This window comes from Chaetura pelagica, unplaced genomic scaffold, assembly GCF_000747805.2.
Source record: "Chaetura pelagica isolate M959 unplaced genomic scaffold, ChaPel_1.0 scaffold642, whole genome shotgun sequence".
Classification (NCBI taxonomy): Eukaryota; Metazoa; Chordata; class Aves; order Apodiformes; family Apodidae; genus Chaetura; species Chaetura pelagica.
The window spans coordinates 1,165,681-1,177,414 of record NW_009952704.1 but is presented as its reverse complement, the minus strand read 5'-3'; the positions used below and the strand labels follow the sequence as shown (position 1 = coordinate 1,177,414).

At 42.4% G+C, this 11,734-nt stretch overlaps 1 protein-coding gene across 1 annotated transcript in view; it reads left to right on the top strand.

The window, feature by feature from the left end:
- Nucleotides 1–896: 896 nt before the first annotated feature.
- The window catches only part of CDCP1 (CUB domain containing protein 1), a 13,341-nt gene continuing 2,503 nt past the window's right edge, over nt 897–11,734 (top strand). Inside the window, exons 1-7 of the mRNA XM_009994113.1 lie at nt 897–939; nt 1,657–1,860; nt 3,183–3,539; nt 4,841–5,209; nt 8,303–8,530; nt 9,274–9,654; nt 10,094–10,459. Coding sequence (XP_009992415.1) covers nt 897–939; nt 1,657–1,860; nt 3,183–3,539; nt 4,841–5,209; nt 8,303–8,530; nt 9,274–9,654; nt 10,094–10,459 — 1,948 coding nt within the window. The remainder of the gene's footprint in view (nt 940–1,656; nt 1,861–3,182; nt 3,540–4,840; nt 5,210–8,302; nt 8,531–9,273; nt 9,655–10,093; nt 10,460–11,734) is intronic.

Here is an 11,734-nt window from a genome sequence, read left to right as displayed (position 1 = left end):
GGCAGCAGCTGGCATGGACCAGGCTGGATGTTGAGGTGCTCAAGGGATGGTGGCATTTCTGAGCCAGCTGTTCTCTCACACCTTTCTTGACACCCTGCCTGGCAATGAGAATGGCTGCAGGGGCTCTCCCAGGGTGTCAGGCTGGTGGGTTCATTAGGGTAAATCTCTACTGAGGTTAATGAGCAAGAGGATTCCCAGCCTGGCCTGTGGGCAGAGGTTTGTCATGCAACCATGGATGATATGCCACTCAAGGAACAGACCTTTTTGAACAGAATTTAGGATAGCCTTATTTCTAGATCTCTTGGAGTTTTTTATATACATATTTATTTTTTTTCCCCATAAACACAAAAGGCACAAGTGTTGGAGACACTGTGATTTTTATCTTTCCTACACTGACATAGGAAGGGAGAGTAGTGACAACATATGGCAGAAAACTTACCAACTGACATGTCCTCAGACTTTCACCTGAGACTGGGATATGGTTGCCTTCAAAGCAAACTTTACTCCCTTCAGCCAGGACTGGGTTCAGTGTTTGCTAAGCATCAAACTGATGCTAATAACTTTTCTAGTTATCTTGAATGTCCAGCTGATGCTCCTTGGTGACTTGTATTCTATGTATGTTTTTAGAAGACACTCAGGTCTGGTCCATTTGTTGATAAACTGCAATCTGTCCAATATGAGAAGATTATTCAACAACCAGTTTCTGCGAGAACTGCTCCTTCATTTGTTAGTGCTTGAAGATGGCGTGAAATATGTGGAGATTGAGGCTTTTATAAATTCCCCAAAAGCTGTTAAGTCTATGATGGATGTGACAGGGATGGAGAGGAGGTATCCAAGCACACACAGTCAATTCCAGGTCACATATGCCTTCTGTGCTGCTGAGGGGCATTGCATGGATGCCCCGTACCTTCAAGGAATCAGTTGTAAAAGTTGGGGAGGGTAAGAGAGGGTCATGACCACATGTATCTATCAGCCAACCCTGTCATGTGTAGGAAAATATTTCTTGCTTGTTTGTTTCTTGTCTTGAGGACTGGAAAGCTTTCTCATACTATAAAACAAACTGTGCAGTAGCTAAGGCCGCGTTAATAATTCGGAATAGCTGAAACTCTTACATTTTTGTTGGTTTGTGCTTTTGGAGTCACTGGAGTACCTTGTCCTGTCTGCAGTAATTTTTGAGGCATACCCAGAAATTCTCCTATTACCATCAGGTGCAATTAAGGCTCGCTTGGTTGTTTGACTGCCAAATAATCTTCACTGATTGAGTCACAACTTCATGGGTGCATTCAGAAAGGAAACAGGCCCTATGAAGGGCATAACAGACTGGAACCCAAAATTGGGACAACAGAAATTTGAAAGGAATAGCTGAACCATTTTTTAAGTGTGAAATAAATAACGCTGATGAAGGTGACCTGGAGCAGAACTGGCCCTACACAGATTCCATGTATACATCTCTCTGGGCACATGCAGCAAGTATATTTCTGTATTGTCTTGTGCTGGGCTGGAAGAACTGAGGCATTTTCTGCAGCTCCAGCACCAGAGACTTTTGAGAACTTGGATGCAAATCTTTGTTTTGACAATGTAGCATCTGTGGGGATGTGTGGAGAGGGTGGTGATATTCATACATGCTAGTACAGAACATCTTTTTTTTCCCCTTAGCTTCCTTTACGGTCTCTCTTCGTACAGTGGACAACGTTATCGTTACGATTAAACAGAGACATGGTTTCTCACCAAGGTGTTTCATTCATGTTAAGTACTCCACCAGGACTGAACTCAAGATAAAGCCTGGGGATAATGTGACTTTTACCTTCACTTGTAGTACTCCAGAGAAGTATTTCATCATGGAAGTTCAGAAAAATATTGGTAAGATACAGTTTTTAAATTTTTCCCCCAGTGATAACTTTCCTCCAGTAAAACCATGTGCCATTTTTTCCTGTTACTGTATTAAGGTGTCCCCTGTCATCTTGTGTAAGGAGAAAATTTTGAATACTGATAAATAACCTTAGATTACTGAAACTGTGCGAGTTAAAGAAGCCTGTGTTATGGCTAGCAGAATTAATATCAACATTGCTGTGCTGGAAACAGTTAAATGGTAGTTTGTTGCATCAATTCCTTGCTGCCTTCCCTTTTTCCACAGTTTATAAGCCCATCATCAAATTATCTGTCCTATGAAAAACGTCTTGAGCACTGATAATGATATATTACCAACATTATTTGTTGAACATCTTGATGGTGTCTGTAAGAGTAACAGAAACATTGTAGACATGCATGTGTTTTTTTGTGTTTGGTGATCATTATAGAAGTAAAGAAACTGAACATTTGGAAATGTTGCAACTAAAGCTTTGTTTTCTTTAGATGTTACACCTGGTGTATGTCATTAACATACTCCTTAATAGCACAAACCTGCTACTTCTCAACAAGATCCCAGACTTCACTGGGGTAGTGTTCAAGGACAGTTCTTTGCACATTTAGGAGTTTCTTTCATGATTCATGCAAAGAGTAATGTTATGTTAATGATATATTTATAAGATGCAGTTGTGATATTTCTTCTTCTAAGTTGGAGCCTTCACATAGATTAAAGTATGCTTATATTTAGTGTTTTGCTTGAAAAACCACTCATTTGGGTTTTCCAGAGAAAAGTTTTCTAAGTTCTTCCCAGAATCCTGCAGTGGCAGCTGTTCTTGCTCACCACTTCTGTGAAATATGGGGCCCAGCTTGTTTATCAGGGCACCAGGGAAACGAAAGTAAAGTTCATAGCAAGCAGTGGAAAATGTAAAGATGAATGAATGATTTGCCAGGAACTCTCAGAGAGGTGGGATAGAATCGGTTCTCTAGATCCGTGATTTCCAGCTCTCCTGACATTGTGTTTCTCCCTTTTGCCCATTCAGCCCTCTACCCTATTCACTAAGTACTTTCTAAATTCTTCAGCAAACAAGGCAGGAATAGTAGAGACATTTAATCCCCTCTATTAGTCAGCCTAGCTAAAGCAGGTTAATCCTGTCTACTCTATGGCCTGGGACTCCTGCATGTGACCGTGTTATAGGAGTGTCTTTTAATGCCTGTAGAAGGGAAGTTAAATTCAACCTAAGAACTGTGAAAACAGCAATGAAGAGGAAAGTATCAAATTCCTTGTTTACTTGAGTGCTTTCCAGAGTGTATCATGGCTGTTCTCTCTCTGCATTTAGACTGTGTGTCAGGCCCCTGTCCCTTTGGAGATGTTCATCTGTACCCACCAGGGCTACCTCGCCTTAACAGGACTTTCATCTGGGATGTGAAGGCGAGTACAAAGGCTGGACTTGAACTGAGATTTTCTACCCCGTGGCTAAGGCAGATTGAACCAGGAGAGATGTGCCCAGATTTCACTAGCTACAACATCAACAGCTGTATTGACAAGGCCACAGTCAACATTGGAACCTTCTGCAGGAATGGCTCAGTGTCTGGCGTCAAGCTGCTGGGAGGAGTCATCATGTCTCTGCACCTCCCTTGGGACTCACCTCTCACCACCTCAGGCTTCAGCATAGCTAACAGGGCTTCCATTAAACGTAAGTGTGGAGTAGTGTTTCCTCACTTGTCATCACCTTGTGCAGATTGTGGGACAGTTCTTTAAACCTTTCTTCTCAGGTGATTTGAGTTTCAGTGTGTTATCCCTAATTTCTGTTGTCTTACTGTTTTCTAAAAGCTGTTTGTCTTTTTTTTTTTAGGTTGGTAGCTCTTCTGGGGTCAAAATATCTTAGCTGATTGAACAATTATGAAAACTGTTGTGTTGCTGCTTTTGGGGCACCATACTAGTTTTCAATATGTTTAAACTTCCTAAAACTTAAGCACACTCACTCTGTTGCTTCAGCGAGGTGAGACTAGAATGAGCCAAGAGAGTTGTTTGCTGGTTGCAGTGTGTAGTTTGGTTGGTTTATTTTTAACTAAAGCTACCTTAACTTGCAAGAGTCTCAAATTGCTGCTTCTCTTCAGGAGAGCAAGATGGGAAAAGGAGGAGCAGTTCCTGGAAGGCACACAAAGCTGCATAAATACAGCTATTTGTTTCAACCTGCACAGTAGCATAAACAATAGTGTAATAATCTTTTTAATACCTGGAATGCTATATAGCAATCAGTGGTTTAATTTGCAATCTCGTGACGAGTCCTCTTTGAGAGATGTTCTTGCTCTCCGCTTGAACTCTGCCAACAGTTACAGAAGGGACCCGGTTCAGTTTCAGGCTTCTAGAACATGAGTTTTTCTAACTCCTGGCACTCCTTGCAGCTGCACATGGTTGCTGGAGTCCTAGAGCAGGGCTGTAATCTCTGTCTACCCAATTTGATGCTGTCAGGAGTCATCCAAGCATGAAATGTCTTACATAGTCTCCATGGTTCACATTCATGTTTTATCATGCGTACTTGAGGCTCTTTGCTGGAGTGCCTTTGTTAGATCTGGGAGGTTTTTGGATGGAGAGCTCAGTGCTGGTATTAAAGCTCGCATCTTTTGTTTCCTGAAACACACTGAAGCAGAAGCAATTATCAGGTTGCATGTTTGCTCTTGTAAATCCAGGAGTAGAAGTAGGAACTAGCATATTTCCTTTCCAAGAGGTAAAGGCTGTCCACATTCTTCACAGGTGAACCCACTAAGTACAACATGAATGTAACCCTTACCTTTTCTATAATTTGAAGACAAACGCATCAACTTGAGTATATGTTTTACTCTGGAGGTTTTGTAATAACCTAACCTGTAGCTGGAGTGGATGATCTCACTGTCAAAATAAGAATGCTTTGCTAATGGGGTGCTACGTGTGCCAGTGTGTCTTCTTTACTTGCAACTTCTTTCGTATGTTTCCCCCCCTGCCCCTGTGTTTTAGGGTTATGCATTATTGAATCCATTTTGAAGGGAGAGTCTTCAGTCACCCTGATGTCCCCAAACTACCCACTGGGCTTTCCAGAAGATGAGCTCATGACGTGGCAGTTTGTGATTCCTTCCAACATGAGAGCAAGTGTCTTTTTCCACAACTACAGCCTCTCCAACTGCGAAAGGAAAGAGGAGAGAGTGGAGTACTACCTCCCCGGCTCCCTCAGCAACCCAGAGGTGTTCAAGCTGACTGACAGCCAGCCTGCCAATATTGCTGGCAGTTTCAACCTGTCCCTGCAGGGCTGTGATCAGGACGCTCAGAACCCAGGCATCCTCCGCTTGCTCTTCCAAGTGGTTGTTCAGCATCCGCAGATTGATGAGAGTAAGTACCTGCCCATCCCTGCCCTTGCTTTTGCTTCCTCGGCTTGAGCACCACGAGGAAGATCAGTGATGTGCTTTGTCATTTTTCTTGAACTTTGGATACTCCTAGAGTTTGAGGGGGTGGGTTGCCAAGCAACACTGCAGCCTGTTTTGCCTCCCTGGGTGCCACCAGCAGTTGTTACAGCAAGGCAGACAGTGATGCTGCAATTTGTAATTTGCAGCAGAATATAGAGCTCCATCATGGATTTTACTCTGTAGCTCGTGAGTGGAGAATTCCTTTTCTTTTCCAGCACCTGCATTGTGTAATTGAAAAATTAATTTAACACCTGTGGTATCAGTTCTGGCACATTATACAAAGCTGAGCACCAGGTGGCTTTTCCTTCCAGCTCTGTTCTCTCTGCAGCCCCATCCCGCTATTGGGCAAGGACCATAAATGCTTGATTGGAATTGGCTGGGCTCACGTGTCCACTGCCTGATCTCCAGTAAAAAAGTCAAGTTCAAGATTGTTCAGACAGTTTTATTTTCAGCTATAAGATTCAATGTTTTAAAGATAATTTAAAAAATGTAAGCCTAGGTTTCTCCTGTATGCATAAAGCAGTCGGATTTAGGTAGATGAAACCTATTATCGTGGCTGGTCAGGATCCATAGCATGAACTGGTGAAACTGGAGGTGTAAAATGATCTTCATACTACTAATGGCATCGATATGCATTTCTTTCTTTACTTTCTTCCTTCCTCTGAGGTGTTTTTGGCTTGCTAGAGCAACCTGAACATCATCTAGTGTGAATAAGTCACACTAGACATGGAATATGTCCAATTATAATATCCCCTGCACATTTGGATGTTCTTTAGGTTTCTTGCTTGTTGCTACACTAAGAAAAAAAATTGTTTTTTCTCTTTTCTTGGCCCAAATTCAATCAGGCTTAACCATCTATCAAAAAAACCACACACACACACACACAAAAAAAAACAACAAAAAAACAAACTAAGAAAAAAAAGGCCTGGCTAGGTAACAAACTGTGAAATAAGTGCATTATCCTCTGGCTTCTTAGCTTTAATCTCAGCTCATAGTGGAGGCTGATAGTTCAAGGTGCCTTCGCTTCAGAGGAGCAGGTGGAGGGAAGTCCGTACTTTGGACTCTACTGCAGCAGGAGCTGCTGACAGGCTTTGTAAGGAAGGTCAGAAAGAATGAAGTCTGAATGGCCTGTGCCTTTAAGTCACGTATCCAGAAAGGTTCTGTAACATCTCACCCCTGTAATCCTCAGTTCTTTGTCTAGTCTTGCTCCATTCCTGAGCAGCAAATCCTCTGTTGTCAAGCAAATCATGTTTGCTCACATTTATTGTGTGTTGCACCTTGGAAGCCAGACAGAGTGAAAACATTGTATTCAGTTAATCAGTTTTATCTCTCTTCTACTTTGGAAAGCAAAGAGGAATTTTAATTTAGAATTTATGGCCAGTAGACAAGGTGCTAATCACATAAAAATAAAATAAGAGGTTGTCATTTAATGGAATGAAATGCAAGTAATAAAGCATTGGGATTTAAGAGACAACAGTAGTTTCTCTAGGGGTTTTATAGGATTTCATGAGGAATTTTGTAGTTATGCAAGTTCTATCAAAGACTCAAATTCAGCCCTCAGGACAGTACTGAAACTTGAATTTAAAAAAACCCAGAAAGCAAAAAAAAAAAAAGCTATCTGTGGTGTGCAAGTCTAACATGAATCTGGAAATGTTCAAGGCTTGGATGTTCAGGTTGGATGGGGCTCTGAGCAACCTGATATAGTGGGCAGTGTCCCTGCTTGTGGCAGAGGGCTTGGAACTAGATGATCTTTAAGGTCCCTTTCAATCCAAACCGTTGTATGACTCTTTATTAAAAATGCAGTGGTATCTGCATATTCTCAAAGCTTCACAAACATTTGAGTATTCCACAACTGTCTGCAATGTTTTTCATTAATTAAGAGGAAAAGATAGCTCTTTCCAATCAAAATCATTTCTTGATCTAACCCTCCCAGTGTTTAGCTGCCACAAAAAAACCAACCAAGCAACGAACATACAAAAAACCCCAAACCCAAACAGACAAAAAATCCCCCAAACTTCTGAAGAATGAGTAAGACTGCAGTAGACAATCTGGGTTCTGTGCTTGGTTGTGGCAGTGACTTGGAGATTTCTGCCTGATCTCTTGCCTTTTTATGTGTCTGGGTGAACTGTACCAGCTCTCAGGTTTGCTTTTTACAGCTAGTCAGAAAAGATTTCTAGAAGAACTTTGCTTTTGGGCAATTAAATGTAAGGGCAGCATGGTATTTCAGTCATACAGTTGAGGGAAACCAAGCAGCCTAGCAAGCTGTGATCCTCAGCCTTCCCACTGGTGTGGTGACAGACTTGGATAATTTGCGGCATCTCTATATGATTTTATCTGCCAAACAGAAAAGACTTCTGAGAAGCATCTTTGAAGGCTCCAGCAACCTTCATAAAGACTGCCAGAGCTTCTGCTGGAGTGTAGTACTTGGCAACTTTTTCTCTTTTGAGCTGTATTGGTACTTGCATTTAAATTAGCTTAATCTTTAACTGACTTCAGACAACCAGATGTGCTGAGTTACTTTTTTTTGACAATTTTCTTCAGCATGGCTCCAGAAAACTGAAGCCAATAAAAAGTGAGCTGAGGTGGGAATCTAGCAATTAGTAAGAAATCTGAGAATGAAGAACCTTTTTCCAGTCAACCATTCTGTGATCAGTAGAGCTGACTTTAAAAGTAACTTTAAGAGAAACCTCTTAGGGAAAACAAATCTAACATAGTTGACTGAGCTCCTTATGTCCTGGCCTAACCTGTTCTAAAGGTGCTAGTGTAAATGCTACCTTGTTGTAGCTGAAGTGGTAGGGAAGTGGGGTTTGTGTGTGGAAGGCCTCAAGCCTTTACATTAGAAGAGTGATATGATACTGCCCAACTTCATGTTACACTTATGGAAAGAAGTAAATTAATGTTTTCTTAGCTAATGGTGAAATAGCACTAACGCCTCATCTCACAGGGTGAGATGGAGGCAGTTCTGCTTCACACCACACTTCCTGCCAGTGATTGCTCTGGGATGTGTTTTTTGTTGCAGACGTCACCCATTTGGTCGACCTGAGCAAGGAGTGGAATATGACTGTCACGATACACTTCGAAGGGTGGCCCAACACTGTCCCATTTGTGTCTGACCCGATATGCCTGATCTGCAAGGATCCGCGCACCTGCGACCGCGTCTTGACTCTGGTGTCTGGTACCACCTACAAGATCTCCTTCGTGTGCAAGGACTTGTCCCGTCTGAGGATCACAGCTGAAAAAGTCATAAGTATGACAAAAGTGGTTTAATGTTGCTTCCTAAGGATCAGCCAGGCTTCCTCTCTCGCTTGGGGTTTAAGTCAGAGTGAGGATGGAAACCAGGCTTCAGCCAGCTGGGGGAGGGGTACAAGGAATCTGGAGACAACCTTGTTTTTCGCTCTATCGTTCTGCCTTTAAAAATAGAAACTGTGTAGCTGTTCCTGGAAGGGACAGGACAGAAGGCACCCAAGAATCTTCTCGCTGAAAACAGCAAAATATGGAAACAGAGCAGGAAAGCCATAAATCTTCCTATGAGAATGCGGGACCAAGACGGCCGCCAGGAATTCATCTTGAGCCACTTGCATGTCCACTTGGTGTAGGATTTTCCCAAATTCCCAAATTTCTACTACCAGTAGAGACAGTCTTAAAGTATGTATCTGGACCTTGGCTAGCCTGCAACCGTGTCCCGGTCAGCAAGTGACAAGTGGAAAAGTAGTATCTTTAGTGAGAGATTGAGTATGTTTGTGCCTGTTAGTTTCTTTGGTGTCCTGCACCCTTCTAAGGAAAGCTCTTTAAGTACAAATTATTCATGTCTGGGTAAAGGTTACTAAGAGAGGATATTTTTTCGGGTAGATGCTTATATGGGCCTGTAAGACAAAACTGGCAATACTCCGTGTGTGTATGTGTACTCTGGTACAGAAGAGAACTTGCTCTCCCTAGATATTTCCTCTGCAAGAGAAATGCAACCCTTGGGACTTGTTTTTGTGGTTGCAGGTTGTATCAATCTTCAGCGGTGTCAAAAGAGAATCTATTCCCTTGTGGTGCCCAAAGCTGTTACCCAATTGCCAATTCAACTACATAAGTTCAGTTGGAAGCTCTTGGCTTCGGATCTGATCAACATAGGAATTATGTCTCCATCCTTGAAACTTCAGCAACACCTCCCAGAGCAGAGGTGCAACACAAGCTACAGTTACAGCATCGTTAGTGCCACCCCAGAGACGCAGTTGGATCTTGGCATATTCTGTCCTGGTGGGTCCATTGAAAAGATTCAGATGAGGAATAATGTCACCATATCCTTAAAAACATTTGGTAAAGGATTCCTCAATGATTCTAACCATCAGGATCTGAAAATGTCTTTTGTGCCGCATATTAAAGGTAAGGTAGTGATTTGTACTACTTTGTTGCACAGTGGTGGATCTCTCAGTATGCCCGTTAGAGCACATAGGAGTAAATAGAAATAAGAGTTCAATTGTTTACAGTCTAGTCCTAAAGCCATTGCTAGGATCAATCTGTATCTGAATCAATGAGATGGTTTATTCCTGGAAGAAGGAAGAAACTGTACTCATGTGGCAGGTAATTGTTTGTGGGAAATTCTGCAGATATGCTAATTGAGATAATTACTGATGTGGAAGGGATGATATGTGAGTTGTACTGAGATGTAGGTGACTGTAGTTGCTGGTCATAGGTATAAGTGATGCTTTTTTGTTACAGAGATGAAAAAACAGATATTTTTACGCGTTGAAAGAGAAAGTTTTAAGAAAATAAAGTATCAAAACTAAGTTTTCATTCTTTTTTTTCCTTTCCTTTCCTACAGATGAGTGCATTTTCACCGTGAGTCCAAATCCAAAATCTAAAGTTTACTTGGAGACTCCAAACTGGCTGTCTGGTCTGCCTCCTTATGTCTCCGTATCCTGGTACGTCAACGTGCCCAGCAAGCAAGTTGCCCGCCTGGGGTTCTCCAAGGACCGCATGGGCATCTCCTGCGAGACGGGCCGTGCCTACGTGAACATCAAGGAGGAGACGCTGGGGGCAGAGGAAACTGTGCGCCGAGAGGATGAGCTGCTGCCTGAGCCCAGAAATATGTATCACAACTTCTGGGTAAACATCTCCAACTGTAAACCCGTGGATAGGATGCAGCTGAGCTTACAGTTCTGGGTGGCTTTTGCTGACAAGCAGATAGGTGAGTCCTGTAAGGCTGTGGTGGTTTGCTTTCCGCTTGCTTCCTCGCTTTCCCTTGGGGGAGCAGTAGTGGGTGCTGGTTCACCTTGGGTGTGGGTTTTATCAGCTCTCTGCCTTTGGAAGTACTTGTCCCCCAAAAACCTTGGGGAGTTACAGCTGGGTACTTCTAGAGACTGCAGAAGAAGGAGGGTCTTCAACGTGATTGGGTTTTATAGAAGACAAGGGATTGCAGGGCTCAGAGGGAGTAAGACTGGATTTACTTATTTTCTTGCTTAACTTTTTAAATTAGAAATCACAGCCAGAAAGTATGAGAAGATCAAGTGATGTTTACCAGGTCTGTGACCTTGGGAGGGAAAAAACAACTTGGGATTCGATTATGCAAATGTATTCATGCGAGTAGTCTTTACTTTATGCTAGCAGCTCAATTAGTCTCAGTGTTCACATGAGCAAGAAGTTATCCTTGGGGCAGGTCTGACCAGTTAGTGGAGAATGCCCTGACTGCTGCCAGCAAAGTCTGTGTTCTTATCTTTCATCTCCAGAAAATACAAATTATTACTTTATTTTTTTTTTTAAAAGGGACATTTTTAAGATAGGCTGTGCTTGTGGAAATTTGCTTCACATTTGTACTTCATCGTTGAGAGTCTGCTGTCTGTAGAAGGCTTGGCTACAGAGGTGAAAGCTGAAACAGGATCAAAATAATGTCTAGAAAATTTTCTTATTTGTGGTTTTTTTTTTTCCATTTTTTTAAAATGTATACTTCTTTTAAAACACGCAGCATTTTTCTTAGCTCACACGTGGACTTTCCTGATCAGTTTTATGACTCTTGGAAAATCCTAGGTCAACAGAACACATGTATTTCAGAGAAGATTGTATTGAGGGGAAGTTGGTGAAATGTCACTGTTGGCTTTGTTGAATCTCTCTCTCTCTCTCTTCACTTTCTTCTCTTCCTTGCCTATTCAGCCAGAGGCACGTGAGATGTTGTGGGTAAGTTCAGCAGCTCATGAGCTGTATTGAGCTCCTGGAGGTGGGGTGGGTAGGTCAACAGAACACATGTATTTCAGAGAAGATTGTATTGAGGGGAAGTTGGTGAAATGTCACTGTTGGCTTTGTTGAATCTCTCTCTCTCTCTCTTCACTTTCTTCTCTTCCTTGCCTATTCAGCCAGAGGCACGTGAGATGTTGTGGGTAAGTTCAGCAGCTCATGAGCTGTATTGAGCTCCTGGAGGTGGGGTGGGTAGGTTAGGTTTCTTGGCTGTGCTCCACTGATAGCAGCAGGA